We start from the raw sequence: 22,307 nt of genomic DNA, 5'->3' as shown, positions 1-22,307 counted from the left end.
TGAATGTGAAAATATTTTGTTGACATTGACCTATACAGGGAGAAACGATCACCATGATAAAATAAGGGAAATCAGAGCTCTTAATATAGGTGTTCGTTTTTTCTGCGTGCTATACAGGATTGGAATAATAGAGAAATGTGAAGGTGGTTTGATTAACCCCCTGCCAGGCACTTAAATGTGTATCCATGTAGATGTAGACATGTAGACCTGATGGGTGTCCATTGCTTCAGAACAGTGGTCGGTTGTGTTAATAGATTGGCCTCATAATCTTTTTGAACAAACATTGTGGATATGACCAATCTGTTTGCAAAACAAATATTTGGTTCAGTGAAAGTGACTGACAAGTGTCTCCATCAAGAGAGATGTACCACTTAGGGCAGGATTGTAATTTGCCACTATTATGTTGCTGCCGCAGGCATACAATAGACTCTTTATGGTGCCCAGTAGGACAAGTGACCCTATGTTGAAAAGACTGACGTGTTGAGAGCAACTACCACAGGCAGCAACATTTCCAGCAGTGTGATGTCAAAACGGCTTCTGTGCCCTGATTATATGAGTGACACTCTCAAGTGTGGAGTCTGAGTGTTTGAGGACCTCTGCCCTAAGTCTGGAATTGGTGATAACATTTTGAACTATAGGGTACCACAACATGGTGTCAGCATATGACTGACTACAGGTACATACAGATTTGCAGGTGCAGGTCTTGCCTCCTAACTCCAAGAGCCACTACTATAGGACTGGGTAGGTTGTTGCTTCATTCAGAACAACTTGTACCATGCAGTGGCAACCAAAACTGGGAGTTTAAATACTTATGTAAAGTCAAAATGACCTCCAGGAAAGAAACTGATTCAGGCTGAGTGTGGGGGAAAAGCTTGATTCAAATGCATGAGATGTCTACGCCAATTCAAGAAAAAATATGATTTTTAAGATGACCCGAAACGTTGTGGGCTGCAAAGTGTTGAAACCGTTGCCATTTTTATGTGACCCACTCTTCTGCGGTAAAGTTGAATTTGCGGAACAGTGGGGCCAATCGGCATTTTGTTCCATTGTCATTGGCCTTAGTGATGTCCATGGCAGAACGTAATTGTAGCAGTGTCAGTGTGTAGCTGCTGTTTCACGAGGTTATGGCAGATGGTTTTGCTATGACACTGCAGGTACAACTATGCTGCACTGTCCTGCTGAACGGCAGTGACTTGGCAGCATGTGCCATGGTGCAGGCAATGTTGACACCACTCTTGGAGGAGAAGTTAATTGTTTCAAGCTTGTACCATAAGCTATCAGCATTTCTCTGGTCACCATTTTATCATCCAAAAATGATATTTGTCGATAAAGGCTTGAAATCGTAGTAGAGGTAAGAAGTGCAATCCATTTATTGTTATATTAATAGCCCCCAGTGGTCAGTTCCAGGGAATTATCATCTACTGCTCAGTACCACGATTACTTATAGAAACATGTACAGGCATCAAAGGCTTAGACTTGATGTCCCCTAACAAAATGAGTAGCAGAATATTTGAGAATGCTCTCAGACCAACCGTTCTAAACCTTGAGCGACCTCGGCAGACCCCTGAAATTCACTGAAATGTTTCAGATAACTTCAAAAATAGAATGTTTGCTTGGTTTCCAACAGACTTTCAAATTCTTAATAGGACCAACATTTGCGCTGGTTTTCAAAAGGATACGATAAAGAGTGTTACAAACACTGCACCATCACCGAAAGTAAAGTACTTTGCATTGTGGACATATTTTGATGAATGTCCTACTGCAAGATGGGTAGGAGGGATATTTAAATCAAAACTGCAAAATGGAAGAAAATTTGGATTATTACTGGAAACAAAAAGGCAGAATTTGCTGACTCTTCAGATCTCCAGAAAAATATAGTTTGTAAAAACACACAGCTTGATTTCTGAAAGGAATTTTAATTCTGCTGGTTTTATTGTAAATGCAGGATGATCACTCTACATCCAAAGAATGTTGATGCTCATCTTTTTATATACATCATAGGACCCCTACACATGCACCAACAGACTGACAAATTGGACATGTGGAGCACTGTCATGCTAAATGCATGACAAAAGTTCGTCTTCTGCTGCTGCAAGCAACATAAAATGCAGCTCTAATACACGTGACAGAATATGAAGTGTACAAAACATTAATAGGAGAGATTCTGAAGAAATTTAGACTTCAGATGTTGGTGAGACATGTATAGAAATAGAGATGCAGGAAATGAAGCACTTGGTTCATTTTTTAATGAATCCATAATGGTTTCATGTGACACACAGAGAATAAAAGGGAGATATTTTATGGATAAAAGTCCATTGACCTTTTGTATTTCGGTTTTAAGTATTATTTCAAATAGAGCTACTGAAATACGAACAGATTAAATCATTGATTTCATTTCCAATGCATATTAGAAGTAAAACCTAAAAATTGACATGTAGACAAGCAGAGGACATTCATTCATAAAATATACTTTATTCATTGTTAGAAATCTGTGAAATTTTCCCACAACTTTGATGTGTTTCTTGTACCTGAATCAAATGATTTAGATTATGTATGTTATGAGACTAATAAATGATGATTGAGCAATTCAGAAGTGTTAAAAAATCCATTTGTGTTCTTCCTTCTTCCAATTTGAAATGAGTTTCTTAAACTTGCAGGGGACAGCTGTTATGCTACAAATGTAAATAAATTAGTGAAGTTTACATGAACATCTTTTGTTTTATTTGTTTTGCTTTACCTGACGTGTTTCCTTGGGCAACTGTGAATCACATTGCATGTTTCAGAGATCATCTTAGATAATAATTAGGAGGGTACTACTGCTCTGAATTTGTGGCTCTTGCAACTTCTGTTAGTGGCTAAAAACCATGATGTAGCTATGATAGCCCCCACTTGTAGCTCACAGCCTCTGTCATGACTGTATGCTTTCTCATTAAGAATTGTTTGACGATGTTCAGCAGCTCCCAAAAGGATGTTTCACCCATTCTAAAATAATAATGAAAATCATCAGCTCCCATCTCAGTAACAGTACATGAGTGGAATTTCTGTTTTTGCCTTAGTCACTTCTTTGCCCACAACTTTCCCTCAGCTTATTTTGTCCTTGTTACCTCTAAAATATCCAAGGCAAATACCAGTTTTTGTTTTTGTGTAAAACCAAGCAGCATTTCATTAAACATAACCTCAGCGAACTTACCATAAACAATTTTCAATCACTGATAGGAACAGGGCAGTACTATAACTGCTGAATAAAGTTGGTCGGCATGTAGGTAGGTTGCACATGAAATTGTTCAGTTGGTGCATTTATAGGGCTCTTAACTTTATCGGGGGCAGATGAGTGAAAAAGTATGCTGAAACTCTTTTTGCACATTGAGTTTCCATTTTGGTAGTTTGTACTTGTGATAGACTTCTCATTTATTGCACATTATGATGTTGGGTATGTTTGGTTCACTTACACTGTTTTTCACATTAATTTTGATTTATTGAAGTGAAATAAAACTCAATTTACATTAAAATTATTATAGAGCAACAGGGGTGACAGTGGCAGCTTTATGTCAACCTCAAATTATCCTGTTTTAAAGTCACTGTGCTGCGTGTCCCTGTGTTAGAGCACGGGGTGCCAGCATTGGTTATCTGGAACACATTGCATGGACTGCAAAGGGATGAGGCATTACAGGACTGCAGGCTGGAGGGCAGCTTGTAATGGATCTGGGAGATGTGTTATTTTCTACTGGATTTCTCGATAACAAATTGAAAATGTTTTCTTATATTTTTGTCAGAATATTTTTTTAATTGTAATTTGCCTTATTTTATGTTAATTTACTTATATTTTTGAGAGTGACAGCATATTGATTACTATTAGTAGATGTGACGAAGAATATCAAAGAGACTGATTACAAGTGGAAGCTTGTGTGTTGTGTAAAATGTCTTTGACGCTAGAGTCATCTTTGACTGTAGTCAGTCCGCAGTGAACTCTTGGTGTGTGTTGACTATAGATCAATGTGCAGGTCGCCGTCATAATAATTTGGAAGTGAACAGAAAAAATGAATTATGTTACTACTTTTTTTATATAAACTTTAAGAAGAAACCACATTCGAAGAAATGGTATTTGAAGCACCAAAAATGAGGCAAACGCATTGAACCAGGTCATTTCTGCAGCCGACGAAACTGCATTGTGGAATCATACTTCCACTAGACAACTGAAGCCAAGACAAATATCGCCTTGTAAACATTTCACGGAAAAGGTACTGTCATGAAATATGCCAAATTTAAGTAAATAAAAATAGTGAGCATATTTCAAGCTGAGTAAAATGAGACTGGTCGACTGGCTAAGTGCATGGGCTGGGAGTGCTGCATGGTACAACTCTACTGTATTCTGATATGAATGACTGCAGGCTTTTTGGAATGACAAGAGAGCGTACAGAAATTATGAAAAATTTTAATGCCACTCAAAAAGATACTGTATGTCACATGGAAATCTGCTTAGAAATAAGAGCCGATTTTCATGTAAGGGGTATGAATATTTTTCAGCCACTTATGAATCCTTACTAAACCCAAGTTGTATGCCTAGTTTTCATCTACAAATTACCCTAAAAATGATGTTGATACATACACAGTGCAAATTGCGTGTTCTTGTTGAGTTCATCATCTGTGATGCATGTTGTCTGTTAAAGTTTTTGTTTATACAATATTTCATTGCATTTTATTTGCTTAGAATAATAATGCTCAGCAGCGAATTGAATGCAGAAACTTTTGGTGAAATATATGTGAATATTCTTACTGAAGGTATCTGCTGGACAACCCTAAGACTGTATGCGGATTTCATGTTCTTGATGTGGGCAGTGGCAGTGGAGCATGTGCGATAGCAGCTGCCAAGGCTGGAGCACAGTCAGTGACTGCTAATGATATTGACCCAGGTATATTGTGTACATAGTGTTTCTCATCTTATGAACTTTGCTCATGTAGGATTATCATTGATCCCATATTCATCATTGTCCTTCCAGGATTAAGCTCCAAGACTATTCTACTATTACAAGTTACTAGTACCATTAGTTCCTTCCTCGGGGAGGAAAAACAAAGCCTTTATGGTCTCATAAAGTAATAAACGGCTTGTTACCGTAACCATCGAGCTGCTGCTATTTATTTATTTATTGGGAACTGTGTGTTTTGTTGGTTTCAAAACATATGTTCTAGATGAGTTCTCCTGCTCTTTATGCGCTTTCCATAATAGAGATTTTCTGATTAAAAATGAAATAATATTACCAGATAAAGCACTTACCCAAGCTGGTTCTGTGCATTTAAGCTTGCTAGACAGTATATTAATAACCCCAGTCAAAGAACACAATGGTCAGTTTGGAGTGTTGTAGGTGGTGTAGGACTGGTATCGGGTAGCCATATTGCCCTCCACAGCTGATATGCATCATGGCAGTGAAATGTGTATGTACCAGTCCATTGTATGGAACCAGCACTGTAATATGGCAAAACAGGAGATGGGTTAGAGTGACAGAAAGGAATATTGTGTTTGGAAATGCACATGAACAAACTGTAAATGATGCTGCACAAATTGGTGATGTACCAACATGAACAGTCCAATATGTCTACAAGGAATGGTGAAATACTTACAGCCAGGTAATATGGCATAAGAACACTGATTGTAAAAAGATCCTAACAGACAGACAAATGAGACAAATTTCATGCCCTATCAATAACATTCGGCATAAAAGCAATCTGAACCAGTTAATAAGCAAACATTGTGAATGAAACAGTGTGTAACGGACATTTGGGGTCTGTTATCCCACAAGTTGCTATTGCTCACTGTAGTGCATAAATCTGCATTTCATCAGTGGGCCAAAATGCACAGAAACTGGGTAGGGGCTGACTGGAGGTGTGTGGTGTGATCCAATTAGTCATAACTGTGCTTCTGCTCAATTGATGCAAGTCATCAAGTACACTGATGGCCCAACAAGGCATTCAACTGACAGTGTGTAGAGCGTGTAGCTCTGGTCAGTGTTGGTACTGTAAAGTTTTGGGAGTCTTTCTGATACCATGACTTTGGGCTCACTGATACATGTTACTGTGAAAATGAACTAGGAAGTTGACTTCAACAAGGCTGAATGTTGTTTCTCTTTCATCTTCATGATTAGTGTGCTGTGGACACTCCTGTCTTCCAAGATGGCAACAAACCTGATCACAGGGTTGCAAAAGTACCTTTCTGGTTTGACTTACACTCTCACTTTGACTGGCTTGCTAACTCGCACAACCTTAATCATAAAGAAAATATATAGGAGTGTTTGAGACAGCAGGATAACCTACCAATCAGCATCACACCAGTTTGGTAAAATTATAATCATCAGTGTGTGGCTTTAGCTGGGTATAACTTCAATGAGGAAACTAGTGGTCTCTTTTTGTTGCCAAATTGAGGCCGTTTTCAAGGTTTGAGGTGGTGTTGCACTATACAAGTACAAGGGCCACTAGGGGTGATTAATTTCATTATACTTCCTTCTTGACACAACATTTGCCAGCTGAAATTTGGCAAATGACTGCCTCATCCACTATCTCATCACCTCCTGTAATAGCAATATAGATAACAGACACAGTGCTGAGTCATCCTCTGATTGTGTAGGTGATCGTTGTGATGGAAGATCTGAGTCTTACCTTTAGTTGCAGTGGGAAAATACCTTACAGCCTTGGTTCGTTGACAAACATTATTTGGGACCGTACACATTATGTACTCACTTTATTTACTGCTGTTTTCAGTGGTCATTCCATTTTAGCTATATCTCTGGCTGTCTCTTTTTGCATCACTATGATAATTATTCTGAAGACACTTGAATGGAATATTCTTAAGGTTCTAAGGGTAAACTGAGAATGAAAAGTATTTCTTTTCCCTCCAGACATGTATGTAAAAACACCAATGAAGTTGTTAGTAGTGACTGTTCTTTTCTCTTCTACTTCCCATATTTCAGCCGATCTTGTTAACATTGTTGCATCTCTCACTTTTTCTACAGCCTCACTATCAATATCTGTTGTTCATTCTATTGACAACCCTCATTTGACTTGTTTGTAAATTACCTTATCGTTCAGTGTCATTCGTTATTTCTGAAAGACCTTTAAGCTTCATAAATGCTGCTGGTATGTAATGTTTCCTTGTGTATGTTGCCGGTTTCTAGGTTCTTATTGGCGCAGTATTTCGGTGATTACATAACTTGTCATTATCATCAAGTGCTCCTAGTTGTGGTGACACATGGTGTGCCTCATTTTCTGTAGCTGATGTTCAGTACACTACCTGTTCCCAGGTGCGCTCAGATTCCAATTGAGGCTTGCCAATCAGGGTAGATAGTATAGGTTTTCATCCAGTCTTGAGAAAGAGAGAGGCAAATGGACATGCAGATGCAAAAATGAAATGTATTATGGTTGTAGGGATAGATTAGTGACACATGCATGGTATATTTCACACTTTTTAGAATGGTGTCTGGCCCACATGATGCCGTCGGATACTCATAGCAAGGCAAATTGTTCAGCTCTGTTTCCTGTGGTTCTCGGGTCACGTAGTGTTGATCCTACTCTTTCAGTGAGTTTAACAGTTAAGGCAGGATTTCACAGCTTGCTGAATTTGTAACCAGCATCTCTGTTGGTAAGATTTTCTGCCAGTCTGATCCCAACTGCCTCTCTGGTAACACACTCTCAAAACCAAAGGATCTATGCCAGAATTTTTATTACACTATAATCCATGGTGTGCTTAATCTCTAGGCAATAGTTAGTGACAACTGAGTCACCTGGTTGCAACAGATAAGTGGAGTGGTTATGTTGCAAGCATTGGACCTAAATTGTCTTAATTGTTTAGCCAGTGTATGGCATACCACATCGATCTCAAATGCTGTAAATTCAGGACTTGCATAAGACAATCTCAACTTTCAGTCTGATTATCAAAATACCTTTTCTTGAGAAAGACCTGTAGATGTTGTAATTTGCAGGCAAAATTAATCATCTGATTAACTGCATACTCTGCATATCTAAGTTTTTATGATACTATTCTCCTTTGAGGCTCTTGATGAGGTCAGGGTCAGTGTGGCTGAGCGTGCAGTATGCAGTATCTGCTGTGGCCAAGTGTGCCATCTCACTCTGCTTCACCAAATGTATTGCAATGGTAACTCCCATCCTTTTCTAGAGGCACAATGAATCTAATATTGGGATAGTGAGAATTTGGATATTGTTGGAACCTGGTCATGTAGTGTAAGAAACCAGTGGGCTTGTATGTGGATAGCTGCTAGGTTTCTTCCTTGATGATATTTGCTACCACTGGATAAAGCAGGTAGTCCACAATTTTCCCTTAGGTTTGTTCAAAATACTGCCATCTTTACTGAAAGTAAGTTAATATTAGCAGATACCTGAACATATCCATCACTGTAGAGTCAAACATTTCACAAGCAAGTACTGATGTGTACTTTAGGTGGACCTTGGTGCCCAAGAAAACTACATAAAAGCTGAACATAATGTAATTATCTGTTATACAGTCTGTGGTCCAAGGGATAAGGCCCAAAGGGATCGATATGTGATGGCAGCACTTGGTTATGTATGGGCTCAGTGTTCTTCTGAGGAACTTGATGAGTGGGTAAGTTGAGGCTCACTTGTTGTTCACTATTGGGTTGAGTGAGGATTTTTCCTTATGAGTTTTGGTGATTTGATGCCCATGCTAGACTGCTTATGTTGGTATTCTCTGAGAAACCTGAGGTGTTGAAACACAGCCATCTTCTTGTTGACTTGAAGAACCTTCTCGCCATAAACCTGTTGTTGCAGGAAAGATGACAGAGCAGTAGTTTTCTTGCAACTTATGAAGTACTGTACTTTTAACTGTGGAACTGTTGACTTTAAATGACTGAGTACTGGTCAGTATACGGCATATATTGTGATGAAGTTCCTCTGTTAGATTTGGTGTAAGAGCTGTGGCCACTTGCCCTACTGTCCTTATGAAACCTGATACAGGTAGTACTGTTGGCATTGGTGCAGAGTTTAGACCTCTGTCTGATAGTTTCATTAGCAATTCATTTGAAATTTTGGTGCATGACGAGCTACTACTATCTTGCATAGAGTGTCCGCTGGAGCCATTATGCCCTGTAGTTTCAGAATCAAGAATGACGGCAAGAAACAGTTTAATGTGCACAAGTTCTTTCAAGATAGCATTGATTTGCCACTGGTTATATCAGATCCTATTGCTTACTAGTGGCAAGCAAACTTGGCAGTAGTAAATGTGATGTGTCATTGTGGGAAGACATGGCTTAGCATATTTTGTCATATGAACACCACATGTCATCAATATGCTTTCCATCCAATGCTTGATTTATTTTTAGCTGTAAACTCAAAACCAATGTTAATGTTCAAGCTGTGAAATAATATGAATGTGTTGTCTTAATTATAAGAGTAATAGCAATAATCATGAAAGAAAGTTGAAGTTAGTCAAGTGTTGAAGTTAGCAGCCCCTTGCATCTCTAGCACTGGGTTTATTGTATATTTGTGAGAATAAACTTCCTAGGAACAACAGCTGCTATTAACAAGAGTTTCTATAATTGTGTCTGTAACAACTAGCAGTAACTTTTTGCAAGGGGTTTAGTAATGTAAATAGAATAATGAAATACAAATAAAAAACTTAATATTAACAGAATCTTCCGTCGGTTCTTGGTAGAACAACATTATAATAATAAATGAAAAGCACCAGTTTGCTTTTGTTCTACAATATTGTAGAACAAAAGCAAACTGGTGCTTTTCATTTATTAAAAAACTTAATCTTCAGACTGTGGACTGATAGATATTATAAGACAGCAGTGCGTAGCAGCAAATAGTCACTCAATATGTTGGTCATTTACATTAATAAACTCTTCACACACACACACACACACACACACACATACACACACACACACACACACACACAGAGCTAAACTGAAAACTATTCATTACATAAAAATTTATTCTTCATCACACAAATAAACAAACATATAGCTTTGCTTTTAACTGCACAGTGGCTACTTCCATTATCTGCAGACACTTATGTTACTTATTTGGCACTCCACTCTAAAACAACCACTCTCCGTACTCTGAACATAAAGCTATCTATACACACTTATGCTTTCTTGTTATTTGTTCAATATTCTCATCTGTTTCTGGCACTCAGCCCACTGTGACTGGTTTTGTAACTGCATCATTTCACTTGGCACGTGGCCTCAACAACATTCAACATTGGCACTCTAGCTGCTCCATGACTCATCAGAGATCACAGTATAGCAAAAATAACTTACATCCATCTCTAACTTCTTTTTGTAATTTGCCTAGAAAATTTGGAAAAAACAAATAATAACAAAGAAAACCCATCAAGTCATGAAATTGAGACAACATACTAGCCTGATATACTAATTTACTCTGCAAGCACTCCAGATTATTACAAGGTCATTTACAACATATGAATCAAATAACGCTTCAAAGAGCCATAACAAATGTATACACTGATAAGCCAAAACATTATGACCGTGCACTTAATAGCTTGTTTGTCCTTCTTTGGAACGTAATATGTCACTGATCGTGCATATCAAGGATCCAATAGATTGTTGGCAGGTTTTTAGATGTATGTTGCATTAGATATATATGCACAGACCATGTAATCCACATAAATAATGGGCTGCTGATCTGTGTACACAGTTATGGCGGCCGTTAGCAACCCAAGCAGGTTGCATAGGATTTACATCAGTATTATTTGTGCTCCCTGCCGCCGTTGGATAAGCAGCTGCCAGCAGCAAATCGTATACTCCTAGCTTACTTGTTTGTTACATAGTTTAATTCTTAATTTCTTTGCCTGTTTTTGGGTACTTGCATTGTTTAATTCATAAATTTCAGGCGTATTATAGTATTTGAGAGTTGTAGCATCGCGCTTTAGTACCTGACTAGTGTAAATTCGCGTGTTGTGGGCTGAGCTTCCAGTTGGTGCACCTCGTCAGTGCAGAAAGATACGTATATAGCTTCTTTTCTGTGTTTACTTCATAGATTCTTACTTAAATTGCGTGTGAGTTTCATATAGGAGGTGTAATTTCGAGTTTTAGTTACTGTAATCATAAATTCAGGCAGATTGTAGCTCAGTCGTTAGGCTTTTGTACAGGTTAGTTCATACATTCTTTGCGTGTTTCCCTTGCGTTATCTAGGCACGGACTCGTGTTTCAGTAACTGTTGTTCAACATAGATTAGAATGGACAGGGACTGTGATTGCTGTGTTCGGATGAGGGCTGAGTTGGCATCCCTTCGCTCACAGCTGCAGGCGGCGCTGACTTCGGTCGCGCAGCTGGAGGCTGGAACCACTGTGGGGAGCCAGACTTGGGTATCACGGGGATGTCAACCTTATCCCTTCTGTCCCCAGATCGGTCTGCCACTGTGGTTGCCCCGGTTGCTGCCCGCATTGGGGCTGAGCCCTCGCCTGTGGTTGATTGGGAGGTAGTTCCAAGGCGTGGCAGGCAGCGAAAGACATCCCTGGAGGCTGATCAGAAAGCCTCCCCGGTGCGTCTGACAAACAGGTTTCAGGTACTGTCTCTGGCTGAGCCAGATGCAGCTGCCTGCCCTGTTTCAGAGGATGATTCTCAGCCTTCAAGGTACGGGCAATCTCAGAGGGTGGGCTTATTGGTAGTTGGGAGCTCCAATGTTAGGCGCGTAATGGGGCCCATTAGGGATATGACGGCTAAGGAGGGGAAGAAATCCAGTGTGCACTCCGTGTGCATTCCGGGTGGAGTCATTCCTGATGTGGAAAGGGTCCTTCCAGATGCCATGAAGAGCACAGGGTGCAGCCAGCTGCAGGTGGTGGCACATGTCGGCACTAATGACGTGTGTTGCTTTGGATGTGAGGAAATTCTGTCTCAATTCCGGCGGCTATCTGATTTGGTGAAGGCTGCCGGTCTTGCTTACGAGATGAAGGTAGAGCTTACCATCTGCAGCATTGTTGACAGAACCGACTGCGGACCTTTGGTGCAGAGCTGGGTGGAGGGTCTGAATCAGAGGCTCAGACGGTTTTGCAACCATGTTGGCTGCAGATTCCTTGACTTGCGCCATCGGGTGGTGGGGTTTCGGGTTCTGCTGACTGGTCAGGAGTTCACTACACTCAGCTGGCGGCTACACGGGTAGCGGAGGCTGTGTGGCGTGGACTGGGCGGTTTTTTAGGTTAGAAGGCCTCGGGAAAGTACGGGGTGGGCTGCAATCTCATAGGGTGCATGGCAAATACAGGACGTGGTTGGATCAAGGAACAGTCGGAATTGTAGTTGTAAATTGTTGTAGTTGTGCTGGGAAAGTCCCTGAGCTTCAAGCGCTAATAGAAAGCACAGAAGCTGAAGTCGTTATAGGTACAGAAAGCTGGCTAAAGCCTGAAATTAGTTCTGCAGAAATTTTTACAAAGTCTCAGACGGTGTTCAGGAAAGATAGATTAGGCAGAATTGGTGGTGGAGTGTTTATGTCTGCCAGTAGTGGTTTATCTTGTAGTGAAGTCGAAGTAGATACTCCGTGCAAATTGGTATGGGTGGAGGTTATACTTAACAGCCGAACTAAGTTAATAATTGGCTCCTTCTGCCGACCCCCAGACTCCAATGATATAGTTGCTGAACAGTTCAGAGAAAATTTGAGTCTTGTAACAAATAAATACCCCACTCATACAGTTATAGTTGGTGGAGACTTCAACCTTCCCTCGATATGTTGGCAAAAATACTTGTTCAAAACTGGTGGTAGGCAGAAAACATCTTCCAAGATTGTCCTAAATGCTTTCTCTGAAAATTATTTTGAGCAGTTAGTCCATGAACCCACGTGAATTGTAAATGGTTGCGAAAACGCACTTGACCTCTTAGCCACAAACAATCCAGAGCTAATAGAGAGCATCATGACTGATACAGGGATTAGTGATCACAAGTTGTTGTAGCTAGACTCAATACCGTTTCTTCGAAATCCACCAGAAACAAACGCAAAATAATTTTATTTAAAAAAGCAGATAAAGTGTCACTAGAAGCCTTCCTAAGAGACAATCTCCACTCCTTCCGAACTGACTATGCAAATGTAGATGAGATGTGGTTCAAATTCAAAGATATAGTAGCAACAGCAATTGAAAGATTCATACCTCATAAATTGGTAAGAGATGGAAGTGATCCCCCATGGTACACAAAACAGGTCTGAATGCTGTTGCAGAGGCAACGGAAAAAGCATGCGAAGTTCAGAAGAACGCGAAATCCCGAAGATTGGCTAAAATTTACAGACGCGCGAAATTTGGCACGGACTTCAATGCGAGATGCCTTTAATAGGTTCCACAATGAAACATTGTCTCGAAATTTGGTAGAAAATCCAAAGAAATTCTTGTCGTATGTAAAGTACACAAGCGGCAAGACACAGTCAATACCTTCGCTGTGCAGTGCCGATGGCGCTATTACCAGCGACTATGCCGCTAAAGTGGAGTTATTGAACGCAGTTTTCCGAAATTTCTTCACCAGGGAAGACGAATGGAATATTCCAGAATTTGAAACACGAACAGCGGCTAGCATGAGTTTCTTAGAAGTAGGGGTTGTGAAGCAACTCAAATCGCTTGATACGGGCAAGTCTTCAGGTCCAGATTGTATACTGATTAGGTTCCTTTCAGATTACACTGATACAATAGCTCCCTACTTAGCAATCATATACAACCGCTCACTCACCAATAGATCTGTACCTACAGATTGGAAAATTGCGCAGGTCGCACCAGTGTTTAAGAAGGGTAGTAGGAGTAATCCATTGAACTACAGACCTATATCATTGACGTCGGTTTGCAGTAGGGTTTTGGAGCATATACTGTATTCAAACATTATGAATCACCTTGAAGGGAACGATCTATTGATACGCAATCAGCATGGTTTCAGAAAACATCGTTCTTGTGCCACGCAGCTAGCTCTTTATTCGCATGAAGTAATGGCCGCTATCGACAGGGGATCTCAAGTTGATTCCGTATTTCTAGATTTCCGGAAAGCTTTTGACACCATTCCTCACAAACGGCTTCTAATCAAGCTGCGGGCCTATGGGGTATCATCTCAGTTGTATGACTGGATTCATGATTTCCTGTCAGGAAGGTCACAGTTCGTAGTAATAGACAGCAAATCATCGAGTAAAACTGAAGTGATATCAGGGAAGCATCCTGGGACCTCTGCTGTTCCTGATGTATTTAAAGGACGTGGGTGACAATCTGAACAGTTCTCTTAGGTTGTTCACAGATGATGCTGTAATTTACCGTCTAGTAAGGTCATCCAAAGACCAGTATCAGTTGCAAAGCGATTTAGAAAAGATTGCTGTATGGTGTGGCAGGTGGCAGTTGACGCTAAATAACGAAAAGTGAGAGGTGATCCACATGAGTTCCAAAAGAAATCCGTTGGAATTTGATTACTCGATAAATACTACAATTCTCAAGGCTGTCAATTCAACTAAGTACTGGGGTGTTAAAATTAAAAACAACTTCAGTTGGAAAGACCACATAGATAATATTGTGGGGAAGGTGAGCCAAAGGTTGCGTTTCATTGGCAGGACACTTAGAAGATGCAACAAGTCCATTAAAGAGACAACTTACACTACACTCGTTCGTCCTCTGTTAGAATATTGCTGCACAGTGTGGGATCCTTACCAGGTGGGATTGACGGAGGACATCGAAAGGGTGCAAAAAAGGGCAGCTCGTTTTGTATTATCACGTAGTAGGGGAGAGAGTGTGGCAGATATGATAGGCGAGTTGGGATGGAAGTCATTAAAGCAAAGACGTTTTTCGTCGCGGCGAGATCTATTTACGAAATTTCAGTCACCAACTTTCTCTTCCGAATGCGAAAATATTTTGTTGAGCCCAACCTACATAGGTAGGAATGATCATCAAAATAAAATAAGAGAAATCAGAGCCCGAACAGAAAGGTTTAGGTGTTCATTTTTCCCGCGCGCTGTTCGGGAGTGGAATGGTAGAGAGATAGTATGATTGTGGTTTGATGAACCCTCTGCCAAGCACTTAAATGTGAATTGCAGAGTAATCACGTAGATGTAGATGAATTTGTTCACCAAGACAGCAATGTGAGTGCATCAAACCATTGTAACATGGTTCTGGCTGTGAGACAAGGACAGTTGTTCTGCTGAAAGATGACATCACCGTCAGGGAAGACATCAAGCACGAAGGGATGCAGGTGGTTTTACCATGATGGTGTCACCATGTCTTAGATTACTACCATAGGTCCCAGGCAAGTGCAGGAGAATGTCTCCCATAGCATAATATTGCTCTCAGCAGCCTGTGTCCATGACCCACTGCATGCATGTTTCAAGCCACCTTTCACCTCGATGATGGTGTTTGTGGAAACAACCATCAACATAGTTTAGCAGAAATGTGATTCACATGAAGAGTCAATACATTTCCATTGATCGAAGGTTGAATCCCAATGGTCCCATGCCCACTGCGATCATATTTGACGATGTTGTTGGGTCAACATGTGTACACATATGGCTGGTCTGCTGAGAGCTCCACGTACAACAATGTACGATGAACAGTATGCTCCAAAGCACTTGTTTGTGCACAAGCATTGTGCTCTTTCGGCAGAGATGCCACAGATCACCATCTATACTAGTTTATAGAGCAGACAAGCCTCCGAATGCCATGTTCTGTGAAATTTGAGAGCACCTAGTGCAAATTCCACTGTCCTACTTCCTTCTGTTGATGCTCATGACAGTCGTATGGAATATTTGACCAGCTTTGTGATTTTCGATATACTCATTCGCAGGTACTGAGTAATAATAATTTGCATTTCGTCAGAGTCGCTTCTCTAATGGACTTCCCCATTTGCAGGGTGACCTCCCATCCGTGTCTGCTCCACTTACATACTTTTGTTGCCATGTCATGTCCCGACATCATCATCAGGTGGCATCCAACGTTGCGATGAGCATTGATCATAATGTTTTGTCTTATTGGTGGACATGCTCCAAACAAATATTCCCTATTTAAGGGACGCTGTGTCCTCATGTTTCAACATTACGGTATGTAATGGACCAAAAAATAAACCGAGATTAACTATTGACAAAAATAGAGAGAAAATGTTATTCCACTAGTAATGAGTTCCATGACTTTCCAATTCAATATATGGAATGTTGGATTGTCTGCTGAAAGGGAATCGTTTAATTATCAAGAACATAAAATTAAATTCACTTTCCATCGCACTCCCACTTACAAACATAAACGCCTTCACTTTTGGGTATGTTGCTGTACCATTTGTGGTCCATCGTAATGAGGTGGGTTGTACATTGCGCTCGTGGTCCATCGTAATAAGGTGGGTCGCGCATTGTGCTTGTGGTCGTGCCTATAAACATCAGCTGCTGGCTCAATATAAACGGCTGGAGGTCGTTGCTGACTGGTGGTGATGGTTCCAGGCCTCATACATGCTCAGAATTGCTCCTAGCAACCTCACACAGCATCTCTGGCGGGGACGCATGGATGTGTCCTGTGGCTGCACAGTATTGATATCTGGATGTGACTCAGCTTGCTGTTCAGTGGAAGGAGCCAGCTCTATCGTGCACATTCTCAGTGTAGATAGTTGGATCCATTGTTGCCGTTAGCGCTCGGTTTGTTGAAAAGTTGTGCTTCAAGTGTCCACCTGCAGATAACATTTTGAAAATTAACACAGGCATTTACCTTCTTACAGCCTGTTCAAAACATCACTTTTTTAACTCCTGTCACTACGGTGTACTGAAGCTTGTGGTCTGTCTTTCTTCTTCTTGCTGTTTCACACCATGAAATAAGTTCATTCTTTCCTTACACAACACACACAAGATTTTTTGAAATAGCTGCAAATCTGCTGTGTTGGTCTGCTTGACCTTCTCACACTCCCTTCCCTCTTCTCTCTTTGCCATGATTTTCCTCTGTTTGCTTTCTTTTCCTGGTATTTAGATGAGTTTCCTTCGATTTTGCAATCATTTTATGTGATTTTCTGGTTAACTTCGTCTTCTTCTGTTCGGCATTCTTTGTCCTCTAAATGCTTTTTAAACTGCTGTATCTAACACGATCTATTTGTTCCCATTTCTCATGATCTTCTGTTATCACAGTGCAGTATATCCTTGTAAGTGCATCTCTATCCTCTATAGTCTTCTTCTCTTTAAATATAACCATTTGCTGCTTTCTTTCGCCCTTCTGAATCTTCACCGTATTTTCACCAGAGTTAACATGTACTTGATATTCATTCATCCAGTGTGTTCCTAATATGCAAACCACACACAAATTTGGTACTACTAATGTCTCAATTGTATAGATGTGTTATAGATTTCTCCCCTTATTTCGCTTACACTACTATCCTCTGCTCTTCTATCGAACAACCTTCCTGACCTAAATCTGTACTCACTCAGATTTCTTTACTTGTATGTGCGACTCTTTCAGTTTGGTCATGTTTTTGCAGTTCTGCCTCTGATTTGGAAGTTCCTACGTGTTTGACAGTTTCTGATCCCTCATAATTGACCACAACTCCTTCACACCTACATAATATTGACAATGATATTTCTTTAAGTTCTTTTCCTTCGACCTCTCATTATCTGTTTAAATGGTTCCTTTGAGTAGCTTTCATTGCATTTCTCACTTCTTTCAACTGTAATGAATAATTCGTAATAGCTGACTCGTAACAGCAGCTGTTTGAATGAACATGTAAAATATTTTTCTAACACAGTCCATAAAATAAATAAATAAATAAAAATACGACAGGTTCAATCAACAATTCAATGTCAGCAAAACTTGGAAATCTATAGTTTTGTTTCTTGTAAACTTACTTTTCGTTTTCTTCAACTGTTGTTGCACCCTCTTTGATGTTGAAGACTGTTCAATGAAGTTGTTTTCATTTCTTTCATCATTTCAATTTTGTAAATACCTTCCATTTCTTCAGTTTGGTGTTAGGAAACCGACTCGTCCCAGTGGTCCACTATGCTGCTCTTCGTCTCCTCCTGACAATGGGTCTCATCCTGCCTATTGTCGGCACTTGCTGCCAGATCTGTCACGATCACCTTTTTATTTTTAATATTGTTCTGTCAGTTTATTCTCCCCCGCATGTCTCTTCATCGAAGATTGCCCGGTCACTTGTTGCCACAGGGGAGATATTGTCCCAGGGGAGCAAATACCAAACAATGAATTACTGTGTGTTTCAATCATGTTGGTCATTTATATTAATAAACTCTTGAAACATATATCTATGAAAAATATTTATTATGTATTTACTTGTTCTCCTTCACACAAAGAAGCAAAAACATATACTTATGCTGTTAACTGCAGTCTTGTTTCTTTCACACTCTTCAAAAAATGATATTGCTTATTTGGCACTCTGTAAAGCTATTTATACACATGCTTTCTAACCTTTCTTGTTATCTGTTCAATATTGTCATCTATTTTGGACATCCAGCCATTTGCTCTTTCTGTGACTGTATCATTTCACTTGGTAGCATCCTCAACAACCATCCGGAACTCTAGCCACCACTCAGCTACAACATAAGTAGCAATGCTTTTAATGTGCTGTAAACTGTTCAATAATTCAGATATACAGTGAGTTGTGACTACTTTCCGTAAAATTATTAGTTATTTCAGAGGCTTTGAACGTCTTTTTTTGTGGATAGTCCTACAGGTTTCTTGTTTCATTTTATTTTTATTATTATGTAAAGTTGCATCTATTTCCAGTATTATTCTGAAAAAATGAACAGCTCAACAAATTTTTGCACCACCCCTGTCATATATACAGTTGATGTCATTTTTTGATCATTAGCATCTATCTCAATACTCTTGACCACAGCAAAGTGCTATGTACCTGCATAAAAGAGGCAAAAGTAAACTTTCGTTCTAAGTCTCATTCAGTAGAAAGGAGCATATCTTAAGTTGTGTTGGGACACTGCAACATGTTTCCGCTTTTCATTCTGTCAAAATTCCTTGAAGGGTCTTTTTAAGCTCAGACCATGTATGCATTGTCACTTAAAACACAAAGGGTTATGTGTGGGAAGTTGCTCTTCAAATTGATGTACTGAACAGCAACTTCAGACATACAGCCACTACTGTGATACACAAAATATTAAGGAACTGCCTCATGGTGGTTGCATGTGATCACCACCAACTGATTACTTTTCTCTATAAACATGGTTCTTAGGAACCCTAAAGAGAGTACAACAGAACTGTGTTGTGATTTTGGAGGCAACTGTGAGGTTTTTGTGGATCAAAATAATATGACACCACATCCACAGTATGAATTTGGCCTCTAGGAGTCCATTACAAATGAGGTACAAATCCCTCAGCAGTTGGTGTGTGGAGTAAGTCGATAACAGAACATCAGAACGTATGGAACAGAACCTGGATCAATGATGCCAGGTTCTCGCCATTGACAAATACAGAATTTTTCTGACCACCAAAGATAGCCATAGAAGTGTGTAGAGGCAGGCATGTACAATGCCTCTCACAGGCATGCCATACCACAGGTTATCAAGGTAATAAGGCAGTGATATGTTGAGCTTGTATTGTGTGTGTTTGTCGGACACTGCTCATTACAGTCAACAGTAATTTGAGAACTGTTCATTATCAGGACAACATCCTCCAACCTACAGTCCAGCCCTAAAGTTAATTTATTGGGGATATATTCATGTTTCAAGGTGATAATGTTCAAACCCTCTCTGCCCACCTCTGGAACACTTCGTTGAGGAGGCAGGAATTGACTAAATGGAAAAGTCTACAAAATCTCCAGATGTGTTCCCAGTTGAGCATGAATTGAACCAGGTGCACCTTAACAGTGTTATCATTGCAGAAGCCCCCCCCCCCCCTCTCCCACCCTTTTTCAAGGTTGTACGATCTCCTGGGTGTGTGTGTGTGTGTGTGGGGGGGGGGGGGGGGGTTCTGTGCCATCTGTATGTAGGATAGGCTTGAGCACATCTCAATCACCCGCCTCCCTTAAGTGTAAACCCACACATGTTCACAGATACACAGGGGATGCATAACTTCTGATGAAGTATCATATATTCTGATGAAGTATCATATATCCTTATAATGTTCCTATTAAAAGCTAGGCAAGAAATATTCAAAATCAATTTGATGCAGTTAATAAGTGACAGTTAAAAGTTCTTGATTAAGAATTTCAGCAGCGTTTGTATTTAACCTTTCTTTAGGTTGACTGCATGTGTAGATTCCATGTTTTTATAAAATGTTACTGTTGTGCCACATTAACAAGAAAGTACTCATTCAAACACCAATTTTAATCTACACCTACACCTAGACCTACATCTGCATCGATACTCCGCAAGCTGGTACTCAGTGCATGTCAGAGGGTACCCTGTACCGCTACTTGTCATTTCCCCTCCTGTTCCACTCACAAATAGAGCAAGGGAAAAACAAATATCTGTACACCTCCGTATGAGCCCTAATTTCTTGTATCTTATCTTCTTGGTCCTTACCCACAGTGCACATTTGCAGCAGTAGAATCGTTCGGCAGTCAGCTTTAAATGCTGGTTCTCTAAATTTTCGCAATAGTGTTTCTCGAAGAGAACATCACCTTGCCTCCAGGGATTCCCTTTTTAGTTCCCAAAGCATCTCCCGTAACACTTATACGTTGTTCGAACCTACCAGTGACAAATTTAGCAGTGTGCCTCTGAATTACTTCAGTGTCTTCCTGCAGTCTGACCTGGTACGGATCCCAAATGCTTGAGTAGTACTCAAGAATAGGTTGCATCGGCATCTTATATGCGGCCTCCTGTATAGATGAACCACTCTTTCTTAAAATTCTCCCAATAAACCAAAGTTGACCATTTGCCTTCCTTACCACAGTTCTCACATGCTCATTGCACTTCGTATTGCACTATTATCTTCTATAATATCAGGGGAATATTATTGTTCTAGTCTTTGATAGATATTTTTATTTTTTAGCCTTCTTGCTTCTATTTTCAGTGTTTGTAATAAACAATGTAATACTTAAAACAACTATCCCATTCAGCTTTCTATTGCAAACAGTCGAAATTTTTTTGTGTTTGTGTTAATGAGGAAATAAATATTTTGGAGCTGCTGAAACAGTTTTTATCAATATAATTTTTTGTATTGAACTGCTTGTTACCGTAAACTAACAGTACCTTTCTTATTGCAGTAGCAGGAGAGGCAATACTCCTCAATTGTTCCTTAAATCAAGTGAACGTGAATGTGTCATTAAATGACATAATAGGCAATACGTGCTTTGAGTGGGATATTATCTTGCTGGGTGATGTACTGTATGACACAGAGTTTGCACAAAGGCTTCAACCATGGATCAAGAGTCTGCAGAATGCTGGGAAGACAATATTTGTTGGTGATCCAGGACGACATGCAATGAATGTAATTCCAAAAGGAAACTTACAGTTACTGGCAACATATAGCCTACGACCACAAACAAATCTTGAAAATAGAGGTTTTTCTACAGCATTTGTGTGGAAAATTTTGTAATAAACTAGTCTACTGCGGAGAATATGCTGCGTTAATATGTCAGATTTCATTCACAACTGTGAAACACTGTAGTCATTCAATTATTAACAACACACTTTCTGTGTGTTGTTTTTTTGTAATAACAGACATTCTCAAATCTTCTTATGCATACATGTATGTGGGGCAGAATAAAGGTAAACAGAAATTATCTGTTTTCTCTGTTTATGCAAAAGTATAACATTTTTGTGCATGCTTACAAAACCTCATTTACATAAATTAAGAAACATCCATAAAACTACCAAATTAGGTGACATAGTGGTTAAGACACTAGACTCATTGGATAGGACTGAGGTTAAAATCTGTGTTCTGCCATCCAGATTTATATTGTCTGTGGTTTCCCTAAATTATTTATGACAAGCACTTAAATAGTCCTTTCAAAAAGAATAGGGTCGATTTCCTTTCTCGTCCTTCCTAATGCAAACTTATGCTGTGTCTAGTGACATTGTTAATTGGGCGTTAATCCATACTCTTGCTTCACTTGTAAAATAGATTTACAGCTGAGAGTATTCTCCTGATCAGGTCCACAAGACTGCAACTTAGGGGCCTATGCCATAAACATTTAAAATAAAAATAAGTCTGTGTTTCAATACTGCTGTGGTGCAAGCTCTCTTGTAATTGTAAAATGTATACATGGAATTATGTTGTATGTACTTATTTGCTTGAATTTCTCAGTGGGCAGCTGATGCGACTTAGTCAGCATTCAACTCTCAAGCCCTGTAGTCCGTAGCATCAAGTTCAAACTGCCTGTTGATGTTACATGTGGCACTTAAGCAGGAAAAACTGCAAAGAATTTTAAAAGAATACTTAACAG

The 22,307-nt window shown here is 39.8% G+C and overlaps 1 protein-coding gene across 7 annotated transcripts in view; it reads left to right on the top strand.

Annotated features, from left to right (window-relative positions):
- LOC124794979 (electron transfer flavoprotein beta subunit lysine methyltransferase-like) overlaps positions 1–21,644 on the top strand; it is a 62,586-nt gene extending 40,942 nt beyond the window's left edge. For 6 of the 7 annotated variants that reach the window (XM_047258716.1, XM_047258719.1, XM_047258718.1 and 3 more), the window contains 2 exons: positions 4,780–4,910; positions 21,126–21,644. In XM_047258716.1, coding sequence (XP_047114672.1) covers positions 4,780–4,910; positions 21,126–21,457 — 463 coding nt within the window. In that variant the 3' untranslated portion in view covers positions 21,458–21,644. The remainder of the gene's footprint in view (positions 1–4,779; positions 4,911–21,125) is intronic. The other variant, XM_047258717.1, reaches the window with a different exon arrangement.
- Positions 21,645–22,307: the final 663 nt, after the last annotated feature.

Source organism: Schistocerca piceifrons, chromosome 4 (assembly GCF_021461385.2).
Source record: "Schistocerca piceifrons isolate TAMUIC-IGC-003096 chromosome 4, iqSchPice1.1, whole genome shotgun sequence".
NCBI lineage: Eukaryota > Metazoa > Arthropoda > Insecta > Orthoptera > Acrididae > Schistocerca > Schistocerca piceifrons.
Note: the sequence above shows the minus strand (reverse complement) of the source record. Positions and strands in the feature narration are given on the sequence as shown.